Source organism: Equus quagga, chromosome 17 (genome assembly GCF_021613505.1).
Source record: "Equus quagga isolate Etosha38 chromosome 17, UCLA_HA_Equagga_1.0, whole genome shotgun sequence".
In the NCBI taxonomy this organism is placed as follows: Eukaryota; Metazoa; Chordata; class Mammalia; order Perissodactyla; family Equidae; genus Equus; species Equus quagga.
In genome coordinates, this window is record NC_060283.1 from 2,350,206 (window position 1) to 2,361,905 (window position 11,700).

Here is an 11,700-nt window from a genome sequence, read left to right on the forward strand (position 1 = left end):
CGCACCTGGAAGCGGAAGGAGCCGCGGCTCCCGGGGGAGCGCCCAGCTGGGGGCGTCCAGAGGGCCCTGGCCCCGGTCCCCTTCGGCTCAGGCTGGGTGACCGCCCGCGCTGCACACGCAGCCCCAAGTCGGAACCCGCCCTTCTCGCGTCCCGGGCGGGTTCCCGCGCCGGGAGGGCGATCGGCGCGCCCCCGAGCGCCGTGCGCGGGCCCGAGCGGGGCGCGGTCATCGTGGCCCCGCCCAGACCCCGCCCCCGCGCACGGCGCCGGGGCCCACGTGACCCACCGGGTTGCAAACAAGCGTGTCAGCTGACCCGGCCTGACTGCGCCGTCATCCCGGCTATAAGCGCGACCTCCCGGGCGCTCCGCTGTGACCGGGTCGCCGCCGCCGCCGCTGCCATGCAGCCCCCCAGCCTGTTGCTGCTCGTCCTCGGCCTGCTGGCCGCGCCCGCCGCCGCGCTCGTCAGGTGAGGCCCGCCATCCGGCGCCCCGGGGACCCCGTGCAACCCGGTGCGCCCCGCGCCCCCATGCGCCCCCGTCGCTGGAACGCCGTCGCCGCCCCGCGCGCAGCCTGCAGGGCCCGGTGTCGGGCGGGGCGGGGGAGCTCTGCAGGTGCAAGGCTCGCCCAAGGCCCCCGGGAGCCCCCCACTCTCTACCGCCGTGGGGTCGGCCTTGAGGGGACAGGAGAAGGTAGGAGGGAGGATGGCTGAGTCGGGCTGACCCAGCCTCCCCGGGACGTGTAGGGTGGGGTGCCTGCACTTAGGGCCAACGAGTGGAAGTCGGGAGACGCTGCTGTAGGCCCCGGGGCCCCCTGAACCTATGCAAGTCATTTTCTCGCTTGGGGCACCTCTGTACCAGCTGTGAGCTGGGCGGGGACTCGCCTGGTTTGTCCCATGGGATCTTACCACGGGCCCTCCCCCAGGAGAACCCCGGTCCCTGGGAGGCCCGCAAGTCTGCGAGAGAGGTGGGAGTTAGCCTAAGAGGGGGACACCAGGCCCTGGGCTGCTTCACCACCCACGCTACCCGCCCCAGTGAGGACCACACCCTCCTCAGGCCCAGGAGCCTGTCCCCCTGTGCCAGATGAGGCCACTGACTGCCAGGCCTGGACCAGGGCTGTGCCAGCTGGGCTGATGATTGGCGCCTCCACCTCCACCCTCCCACCTTGCATGGCAGCCTGCTCTCCCAGCAGTGGGCCCACCTCCTTTTGTCCCTGCCCCCACCCTGGCCCCAGGGCCTTTGTGCCAGCCCTGAGCAGGCGTTCTTCCACCTCTGCTGTGGGCCTTTTGCCCATGGGCAGGTGGGTGGGGTCATAGGGCTGCAGGAGATGGCTGCTGTCCAAGTGAGACTGAGTCCTGCCAAAGGGCTGTCCTGTGTGGGTTTCACTGTGGGCAGTGGCTTGGGGGCCAATAGTGCCCCCTGGAGCCATGTGGGGAACAGCTGTATGCCTGAGCTTGCCCCGGCCCCACACACAGGCTTTCCCCCAGGGAAACATGGCAGTGGGGAAGGGACCTGGGACTTTTTGGGTGGGGCACTGAGCAGGGCCCCTCACCCCTCCTCCGGGCTCATATGGGAATGATGGCACCTGTTTCCTTGGTTACTGGAGGGTGTGTCCCTCTCCTCCTGGGAACAACCTGACCTCAGGGTCAGGGTCTCTAGCCTACCAGCTCTTAGGCAAGAGTCCTGTCTTCCCGGAGCATGCCCTTGGCTTGCCTGGAAAAGCCAGCTGTGACCTTGAACTCTCAGATCCCCAGGGCTGGAAAGACATTTCATCCAAGTGGTTGAGTTTGCCCAGGTGTGCTCTCCTGTCTCACCTCCTGGACCGTGGGAGCAGGGAGCAAGCTCAGACACAGGGGACCCCTCCCTCAGGCCGCTTTCTGATGGTGGCACCCTGTCCACGACAGGACCAGCACCCCTGACCTCAGCCCCGTGCTCTCTCCTGCTGGGTCAGAGCACCAAGGCTGCCCCAGCTGGGCGTATGTGCTGGAGGCGGGCAGGCCTGGAAGCAGAACCCCGCACTCTGGGTGCAGTCCATGTCCCCCGGGGTCTGTGTGGGGTGGGAAAGGAAGGACAGGTAAGCAGGAAGTGACACAGTTCATGGTGGCGGGGGCGAGGGCACTGGGAGGGCACCGGAAGGAAGACAGGTCGTGTGAAGGGCAAGTGGGGGTGGTCAGGGAGGGCTGCTCAGAGGGGGTGGCCAAGAGGCAGGCACCCAGGGAGCTGAGGACTCTCTTCGTGGGGTCTCGGTGAGAGCAACAGATGTGCCAGGTGAATGGGACGGCTCGGAGGACTTTGGGCAGGAGTGACAGGTGACACTCAGTGCCCTAACAGACCCCACCCGCCACTGTCACAGAAGAGACCAGAGTGGTGCCCCAGACCATGGGGGAGGGGTCTTTCTGAGCCCCTGGTGGCTGCGGCGTGGGAGGAGCGGGCACACTCCTCCTTGTCTTGGACATGGGGTGTGGGAGTGGTCCAGGTGGGAGGTGGAGGCCAGCCCCCCCTAGCAAGCCCTGACCGCTCTCTCGACAGAATCCCGCTGTACAAGTTCAAGTCCATCCGCCGGACCATTTCGGAGGTGGGGGGCCCCGTGGAAGACCTGATTGCGAAGGGCCCCATTTCGAAATACACCCTGGGGGTGCCCGCCATGATGACCGGGGGGCCCGTTCCGGAAATGCTCAAGAACTACATGGACGTGAGTGGGGAGGGTGTCAGCTCCGTGGCGGGGGGGGGGCCCGGTTGGCAGCAGACACTGCTTCAGATGGGGGATGGCCTTTAAGACAAGCTGTGTGTGAGCCGGTGTGTATTTAGTGAAGTTCTGTTTTTGGGGGCCAGTGGTTTTGAGTGCTTCAGCTGGGGGGGGCGGGGCTTCTGCTCAGCCACACCCATCTCCCTGAGTGTCCCACCGCTGCCCAGATTGAGGGTTCTGACCTACAAGGTTTGCACAGCTCCAGGTCCCCCTGCTGGTTCCGGTCCTGGTCCTGCCAAGGTTGTGAGAGAGGGTGGGGGTGTCCTTGGCACCTCTGTGACATCTCCCTCTGGGTGTCACTGACTGTCAGCTCAGAGCTGGGCAGGTGTCTCATCCTCCGACCAGCCCGTGAGGAGTCAGGGACGGTGTCACTCTCCACAGATGAGGGAGCTGGGCCCAGGGCCATCAGCTGGGCATGGAGGAGCCTTGAATCAGACCCAGGCCCACCCTGAAGGGGTGTGGGATGGGGGGCTTTGGGGAGGTCCTCCTGGGCCTGCCTGCTCCAATGTGACTAACTTTTCTGGAGCTTCTGTGTCCTTGCCTGTCCTGCCAGAAGGCCTGGGGCCACCCGTGACAGTCCTTGTCCTTTACCTTGTTCCTCTTTGGTTGCCAGCCAGCCCTGATCATGCACTCTGCTCCCTGTGTGGGAAATAGGCTCCAAGCTGGAATATCGTGGAAGCCACAGTGCAAACCGGGGTGGGGTCAGCCTGGTCCCAGCTCTGGGGACAGGTCCTGGGCCCCAGCCTGGCACCTCTGGAGATGTCCAGAGGACATCCTCTCTGCATCTCCTGCCCTCGAACGTCAGGGAGCCAGCCCCTTGCTGCCATCCAGCCAGCCTCTGGTCCACCCGAGGTTGGGACAGGTGGCTGTGCCCTCTGGCTGGAGTCCCAGCCGTGTCGGGAAGCTGTGGCCTCCCAGGCATGTGACCAGCCTGGTGGAGGGGGTCTGTCTGTCTGGGGCTTGGCTGACCTGTTCCTGTCTTTATTGTGCCCCCCACCCCCCGCCACCCCACGGAGATTTGCTGAGTCATCCCCCTCCCCCCACCCGAAATCTGGACACTGTTGGATCATGAGTCAGTAGCTGCTGGTGGTTCCTGCAGCCAAGTGGCCAGAGAGAAATGACTGGAGAGAAAGGAGCCAGACTCCTGCAGCAGCGGTGGCCAAGACTCCCTCCCGGGGAAGGGGTTGCCCAGGCGGCCCCAAACTCAAGATGGCCCACAGCCTCTGACCTCTGAGAGGGCTGAGGATGGGGTTCCGCTTTGAGGCTTGGGGCACGTGCCCCTCTCGGGCTCGCCTGAGCCCCTGGCCTCCCCCAGGTTGCCTCTGCTCCCGTTGTGTATGGGTGGGGAAACTGAGGCTCAGAGCAGTGATGGCAGAGTGGCTGGGCTGTGAAGGGCTCTGAGCCAGCACTATCAGCGTCCAGGGTGTACCGTCTCCCCTCGGCCACCTGGACCCCCTCTCCCTGGGAGCCCCCCAGGCTTGACCCTGTGAGGCAGGGACAGTGTAGGAACTAGGCCCCAGATCAGGCCCTGACTTGGCCCCATTCTGGGGAGGGAGTCTCTCCCCTTCCAGGCACTTCCCACTCCTGAGGCTCTTATCGAGGGTGGAGCCTGACCACAGGTTTTGTCTTTCAAATGAGAGTCTTCCCTTAATGTGGTCAGCAGGCCTGGGGCTGTGCCCAGCTCCCTGGGATCGAGGGCAGGGGCTGGCCGGTGGGGGAGGATGGGGTGGCCGTGACAGCAGGTCTGGACCCTGGCACCCCTCCTCTGGCCTGGGCTTCCAAGGCCTGGCTCCCAGGATAGTGGTGGCCTTCTCTCGGGCCGGTGGAGAGGTGGGCCCCTCCCCCGCCCTGACAGCCCGTGCCCCCACCAGGCCCAGTACTATGGGGAGATCGGCATCGGGACACCCCCGCAGTGCTTCACCGTCGTCTTCGACACCGGCTCCTCCAACCTGTGGGTGCCCTCGGTCCACTGCAAACTGCTGGACATCGCCTGCTGTAAGCCACAGCCCTGTCTGCCCTGCCCCGTGCACCCCTCTCCCCGGTGGCCAGAGAGACCCAGAGGCCGGGCCCAGCCCCTGCCTGCCCGTGGACACAGGAGCAGGCAGGGAGAGGGGTGCCCCCGGCATGGGGGCGCACAGCCCCCGTCCACGTCACATCACGGGCACCCTGTCCCTGCGGGCATGGGGACCTGCAGCCCAGCCTCCGCCTGTGTCCTCGTTCTGCAGCATAGCTGTGGGCTGGCTGCCACCGAGGAGGGCAGGCCGCGACCTTCAGCGGGCCCGGCCTCCTCAGCTCTTGGGCAATGCGCTGCTCCCACCTCTCGGCCACACTAGAGGGCCTGGCCCCTCCACCGTGCCCAGAGCACCCACTTTCTGGGTGAACCTGTTCCTGCCTGCATGGCTGTCATCCGGCCTGGGACCGTGGTGACCAAGGGTGGAGCAGGCCGTGGGCTGGACCACTCACTGGGCCAACACCAAGGCTGGGGGTCAGGGTGGATCCCCCCCCCTGGGGATTTGGCAGGTGGGCTCTGCAGCGGATGACTGGGGACCTGGCTGGGGGGCTCCTGGCTGTGGCGGGGTGGCAGGCTGACGGGCCCCCATCTGGCGCAGGGATCCACCATAAGTACAATAGCGGCAAGTCCAGCACCTACGTGAAAAACGGCACCACCTTCGACATCCACTACGGCTCGGGCAGCCTCTCCGGGTACCTGAGCCAGGACACCGTGTCAGTGAGTCCATCGGGGGGGGTCCTTCCAGTTTGGGGTGCTTATTGTGGTGGGGCATTCTCCCCTGATGTGATGTGATGGGACAAGAGTGATGCCCAGCTCCTCCTCAGGCAGGGCAGGGGTCTTGGCCAGCTCCCCAGGGGGCTGTTGGCTTTTGGGCGTCCAGCAGCAGGCAGCTGAGTGAGGCACACGGGAGGCCAGCTGGAGCAGAGGCCGGGAGGTGAGAAGGAGCCCAGTGCGCTGGGCAGTGAAGAAACAGAGCAGGGAAGGAGATGGGGGCAGATGTGGCCGTGTGTGCAGGCCGGGGCACGGCAAAGAGGGTTGGAAGGAGACTGTGGGGTGGGCAACCGCCAGCGAGGTGAGGGTTTTGACACCCGCGTAGTCACTGAGATTGGGGATGCAGATCTGGGACCAGGACCTGGTGAGTGATGACCCGGGAGGCCGCCTTCCAGGCTCCTAGCCAGCAGCTGACAGAGGAGCCTCTGGGCGATGGGGTGCCATTCTGATGTGTTGGGTTTGAGGTGCCGACTGGGTGCTCAGGGCCAGGCCTAAGGATGGGGGCCTGGGTTAGGGGCCGGGCCTGGCCGGGTCCCTCCAGTTGGGGAGGCTCAGGGAGGCCAGAGATGTGCCAGGAGTCCCTCTTGGGCTGCTGACAGAGGGCACCTACAGGGAACACCGGGAGGGAGAGGGAGCAGCCGGGATGGCTGTCCGTGCCTGAGGTGGAAGGTCTTTGGGGCCACATGCAGAACGAGCTGTCCTCCCCCAGGCCGGGTGAGCCGGCCCTTGAGTGCTCTGCCCGCGAGCACTTGGTGGGGAGCTGCCTGGTGCCGGGCCGCAGGAGGGCCTGGACTGAGAGTTCTGGGGGGCGAGGAGCAGAGTGGATGAAGGTCCCCTCCCAGGCCCCAGCTCCCAGCCCCCAGCCCCAGGCAGGACAGGAAGGCAGCAGAGCCTTCAGCAGGGCCAGGGGTCCAGGGTCCAGGAGAAAAGACCCTTCTTCCAGCTGGGGCGGTGTCTGACCTCTGATGGTCCCAGCGGGTCAGGAGACTACCCGCAGCGCCCCCCCCCCCCCCCCCCCCGCCCCACCGCCCTGCCCAGCCCCGACACACACACACACACACACACACACACGCACGCACGCACGCACACACGCACGCTCACACTCACTCTGCGTCTGCCTGCTGAGTCTATGTGTTTATCTGGGGGGCTCCGCCTCCCCACTCTCTGGGCCTGAGACAGGATGTTGCCCAACCCGCCCCCCTCCTCCTGGTGTCAGCCCCAAACAGCCACTTCTTTCCCACATCCTGCCGGCCCCCCTTTATCTCCCTGCAGCCTCTGCCCAAGTTGGGGGAGGGGACAGCGATGGGGGAGAGGGTTGTGTGGCCTGAGTCCCAGTCCTCTGAGTCCTCTGGGTCATGGGGTTCTCCAGTCTCCCCAGCTGAGCCCAAGGGCAGGGACAGGCCAAGGTGGGGAGGGGCTGGGGTGAGGCAGCCGGAGCTCAGCGAGGAGCCAGCCCTCTGTGCTCGCCCCGTTCCTGTCTCTTGTTAAAAAGTCTTCGCAGAGTACAGGCCTCCGAAGCCCCGTCCCCACGGCCTCGACCCTGGCTGTGTTCGGTCCAGTGCCACCAGCCCTTTCTTCTGGGTCCTCTGCCCATCTCGAGGCCCCAGGTGCAAGGCGATGGGCGGAGACTGAGCTGGGTTTTGTAGCTGTGGCTGTGTGCACAGAGACGGAGGCCACGGCTCACCTGGGTGGCCCAGGGGTCGAGCTCGGCAGTGCGTGTGGCCCACTGACCCCCACTCGGCCCACAGGTGCCCTGTAACATGGCTTTGTCGACCGTGCGCGGCGTCAAGGTGGAGAGGCAGACCTTTGGGGAGGCCACCAAGCAGCCGGGCATCACCTTCATCGCGGCCAAGTTTGACGGCATCCTGGGCATGGCCTACCCCCGCATCTCGGTGAACAACGTGCTGCCCGTCTTTGACAACCTGATGGAGCAGAAGCTGGTGGACAAAAACATCTTCTCCTTCTACCTGAACAGGTGGGGCAGGAGGCGTCTGGGCCCCTCCTCCCGGCCCTCCTGGGCTCGGCTTTGCCGAAATGCAGGGGTGACGGGGGCTCTGGCAGCAGCCACCCGGTCGCAGTCCTGCGCCTGCCTCCCTGTGTCCACCCTCTGGGCACAGGGCCTCAGTTCCTGCCACATGTTCTCTGCCCTTTTACAGGTGGGCAGGCAGCCTTCTAGGAGACTGCGTCTTGCCAGGGACGCCCAGCGGGAGGTGCTCGGGCTGAGGGTCCGGGATCTTGGTGGTTGGGCCTCTGTCCTTTGAACCAGAGCCGGGTCAGGGGTCATGGCGGTTCCTCCTCCTGCAGCTCTCTGCCCGACCTTCCCCAGGTCTGGTGATGGGCAGATGTGGTCCTGGCTCCGTGGTTGCTGTTGTCCCAGAGGGGGCAAGGCTGTGAGCCCCAATCTGTGACAGGAGCTCTGGAGGCAGTGGGGCTGGGCCCTCCCCATGGGAGGGGACCCACGATGGGTCTTGAGTGCCAGGTGTTGAACAGAGAGGGCACAGAGCTGAAGCTGGTGGACAAAAACATCTTCTGCTTGGGAAGCCCTGGGGTCCCAGTGACCATGTGGACAGTGGCCTCCACTGGCCGCCCCCGTAGGTACCAGCTGCCCTTTCCTTCTGGGGAGAAGGGGGTGCCATCCCAGCGGCCGCTCTGCCCCCGTGTGGAAGGGTAGATGACCCATGGCCAGGTGACCTTGGGAAGGGGCCTCGCTCCTCCAGCCTTGGTCTCCTCAGGACGGTGCCGCTGGTCCTGAGAGGGAGCCCCAGATGGAGGGGTGATGCGGGTGTGCCGAGGGATGGGGCTCTGGGCAGAGTGGGAGCTGGCGGCCCGCTATCCCGAGCCGCTCCTGGTCACTCTGCCCCGCATGCCCCCTCTCTGGGCCCATCACTTTGCAGGACTCCTTTATATTTGGGGTCCAGCCTGGGCCCTTCGGGCAGAGTTCCAGCCCGGAGCCTTGCCCTCTTGCCCAGCGCCGCCCTCAGCCTGGCCTCTGCATGGATGCTGCTCTCTGTCCCATTGCCTGGTCAGCAGTGAAGACTCCCCAGCAGCCGCTGATGGGGGGATGCAGATGAGGGGTCATTTCCCTGTGAGCCTTTGGGCCCTAGGGAGGCAGATGAGGTGAAGCAGACCCAGGAGGTCACCCAGGCCTGGGGTTGGGGACGGACGGCCCAGTGCCGTGACTCCTGGGTGACGGCCTCAGGCAGGAGGTGGAGGTGGGGTGAGAAAGTGAGGACTGGCCAGCTCGCAGGGGCAGGTTTGGCGGGCAGGGTGAGGAACTGGAGGCGTGATCTGGTTTCCACATGTGGATTTCGGAGGTGACGAGAGGCAGAGGCCGCAGATGGGGTGGGCACCACAGTGGTGGCAGGAGGATAGGGTGCTTCAGCCTGGTGCTTCTGAGTGTGGGGACAGGCCAAGAAGATGATACTGAGATGAAAAATTTTAAGTCCAGATGAGAGCGTTGAGGTGGGGAGGGTCACCCGCCAGCTTGGGCTCTGAGTAGGGAAGCCGAGGTCTGAAGGGGAGCAAGTTGTGCAAGGATTTGGAAGTAGGGCATCCTTGGGAGCAGCAGGTGCAAAGGTCCTGGGGCAGAAACCAGGTGGCTCAGTTTTTCAGGGTTGCCCGATGCTGCCTCCTGGAAGCCCTCTTTGGGTTTTTTCTAGGCAGATGAGGTTCCCTTCTCCTTGGGCCCCTAGCATTCTCTTCACCATCTGCCCACTGGCCTGACCTTGGCCATCCTCAGCTGGGAGACCAGGATCTCTTCTGCTGGGGATCAAGCTTGGCCTACAGTCCACACAGGGAAAGGAATTGGAGCCCCTCCCCTGGGGGAGAAGGAAGTCCCGTCCTTTCCTCTGCCCCTTCTGAATCCTTCCACCCCTGCGGGCCCAGGAAGGCCCCTGCTCTAGGAGGCCTCCTGAGATTGCCTCACCTTACTTCTCATTTCCTGACCCAGCCTATGCCTGTCCCACCCAGTCCTCAGGCTGGATGCACGGTGCAGGCATGGGCGGGGGGCTCCTTTGCTTGAGGGGTCACCTGACTACCCCCTCCTCTTTCCTCCAGGGACCCAGCGGCACAGCCAGGAGGTGAGCTGATGCTGGGCGGCATCGACTCCAAGTACTACAAGGGCTCCCTGTCCTACTACAACGTCACCCGCATGGCCTATTGGCAGATCCACATGGAAGGGTGAGCACTGGATGTGGAGCCCTCCCACGGCTCTGCAGGGAGCAGGGGCTGCAGCATGCGGGGGGCAGTGGTTGGCCCACAGGCCAGGTGGGATCGGGTGGGGGCGGTGGTGGGGCCTGCTGGCCCCACGTACCCCTCGCACCCCTCGCCACCTCCTGGCACCTAGGCATACTCTACCCCGGCCGGTGGCCAGTGCCCTCTCTGCACAGCCACCTGGTGGCTGTCCACCTGCTCTCAACCTCTCGAGCCCCTTCGCCTGGCACTGCTCCCAGCCGAGGCCCAAGGAAGGAGTGGGCACGGGGCTGCGGGCGGGGTTCCAGGTGGCCCTGGGAGGTAGCCCGGCCCCCCCAGGGCCCACGGGGCGACTCACACCCCCTCCCCCGCAGGGTGGAAGTGGGCGAGAGCTTGACACTGTGCAAGGGGGGCTGCGAGGCCATCGTGGACACGGGCACCTCGCTCATCGTGGGCCCCGTGGAGGAGGTGCGCGAGCTGCAGAAGGCCATCGGGGCCGTGCCGCTGATCCAGGGCGAGGTGAGCGGCCGAGGGGGACCAGGTGCGTGGGCGGGCAGGCGCCCCCAGGCTGCTGTCCCCACGCACACGCTGCCTTGTCCTCCCTCTTTCAGTACATGATCCCCTGTGAGAAGGTGTCCAGCCTCCCTGAGGTCACCGTGAAGCTGGGGGACCAGAGCTATAAGTTGTCCTCAGAGGACTACACCCTCAAGGTGAGTGGGGCAGCGGGGCTGGACGCCCGGGTAGGGGCCTGGGCAGGGTGGGGTGTTGAGTGGTGACCGCCGTGGCTGTTCCAGGTGTCCCAGGCCGGGAAGACCATCTGCCTGAGCGGGTTCATGGGCATGGACATCCCCCCACCCGGCGGGCCTCTCTGGATCCTGGGCGACGTCTTCATCGGCCGCTACTACACCGTGTTTGACCGCGACCAGAACCGGGTGGGCCTGGCTGAGGCTGCCAGACTCTAGCCGGTCCCCTGCCCGCTGGCAGAGAACGGAGGAGAGTCCAGTAGGAGGAGGCTGGCCGCCCCCTGCCCTCCCGGCCCGCCCTGCCACACACACTTGCACACTCACACTTGCCCTCTCGCAGCCTGGCTCTGGAGGCCGCCAGCCCAACGGGCCGCTGTTTTGTTTTGTGGTTTTCCCTTTTCTGGTTTCAGAAGTGCCGCCTGCCCGTCTGTCTGTCTGTCTGGTGGACGGATGGGGGCCCCGGACAGAGCGGTGGGCTGCTCCTGTGCACAGAGCCGTTTCACTAACTTGAAAGACCCAGCTTGGCTTGGCAGCCAGTCAGTGGTGTGTCCCAGGCCCCCTGCCCCCAGGTAGGCCCCTCCCTGGCCTGTGCCCCGGGGGCCTAGCTGCCTAGGCAGGGCCTCTGGGCTGAGCCCCCGCTGTGTGCCAGGCTGTCCTCTTGGCTGCCCCTCCGTCCAGCTTGAGGCCCAGGGCTGGCGCTGCTGCCCCTGCACATCTCTTTGTCCCGGGCCCATGGAGGAACGGGCTGCCTGAGGCCTGAGGATGAGTAGGAAGGAACTGAAAGGCGGGGAGGGAACAAAAGCCAGCCTTGTGAGGCCTGTGGGGGTCATCCTGGGGCTTGACCCTGTCCAGGAGGGCATTCACTGGCCCAGGGGTTGGGGGGGAGGGTGGGGGGTTGGTGCCCGTCTTCTCTGTGGCTGCTGCCCTCCTTAGCAGCCGAGAGCCAAAGTTGACATGAAAATACAGTGGTTTGAGCCTCTGCCTGTGTGTTGGCGTGTTTTGTGCTTGGGGCCGGTGGTGGGGTGGGGGAAGGGGGTTGGGGGGGGGGCGATAGTTCTAAATCCGGACATGGGTAAGGAGCTGGTGTGACTGGCACGATGCCGTCATTTCGGAGAGCTGACTCAGCCCGACGGAGGGGGTTAAGCCTCTGGGGGTGCCCTGGGCTGGCTCAGAGACCAGCCCCCCTGCTCTGTGCACGGGACCCAGCAGGCTCCAGCTTACTGCCGGGCCTCGTGGCCGAGA

General features: G+C 65.5%; 1 protein-coding gene across 1 annotated transcript; it reads left to right on the forward strand.

Moving 5' to 3' along the window:
- The first annotated feature begins 309 nt into the window (after positions 1–309).
- CTSD (cathepsin D) lies at positions 310–11,437 on the forward strand. Its single transcript, XM_046644132.1, has 9 exons — positions 310–466; positions 2,526–2,688; positions 4,614–4,737; positions 5,352–5,470; positions 7,273–7,499; positions 9,581–9,703; positions 10,090–10,234; positions 10,327–10,425; positions 10,510–11,437. Exons 1-9 carry the CDS (start codon positions 399–401, stop codon positions 10,675–10,677), a joined length of 1,236 nt encoding a protein of 411 aa, XP_046500088.1. The 5' UTR covers positions 310–398; the 3' UTR covers positions 10,678–11,437.
- Positions 11,438–11,700: the final 263 nt, after the last annotated feature.

Excerpts from the sequence above, each read along its gene's own strand:
- CTSD (XM_046644132.1), top strand. The coding sequence starts at position 399 with ATGCAGCCCCCCAGCCTGTTGCTGCTCGTCCTCGGCCTGCTGGCCGCG. Across the intron at positions 4,738-5,351 it reads ACTGCTGGACATCGCCTGCT|GGATCCACCATAAGTACAAT; the intron begins GTAAGCCACAGC and ends CATCTGGCGCAG. Across the intron at positions 7,500-9,580 it reads TTCTCCTTCTACCTGAACAG|GGACCCAGCGGCACAGCCAG; the intron begins GTGGGGCAGGAG and ends TCTTTCCTCCAG.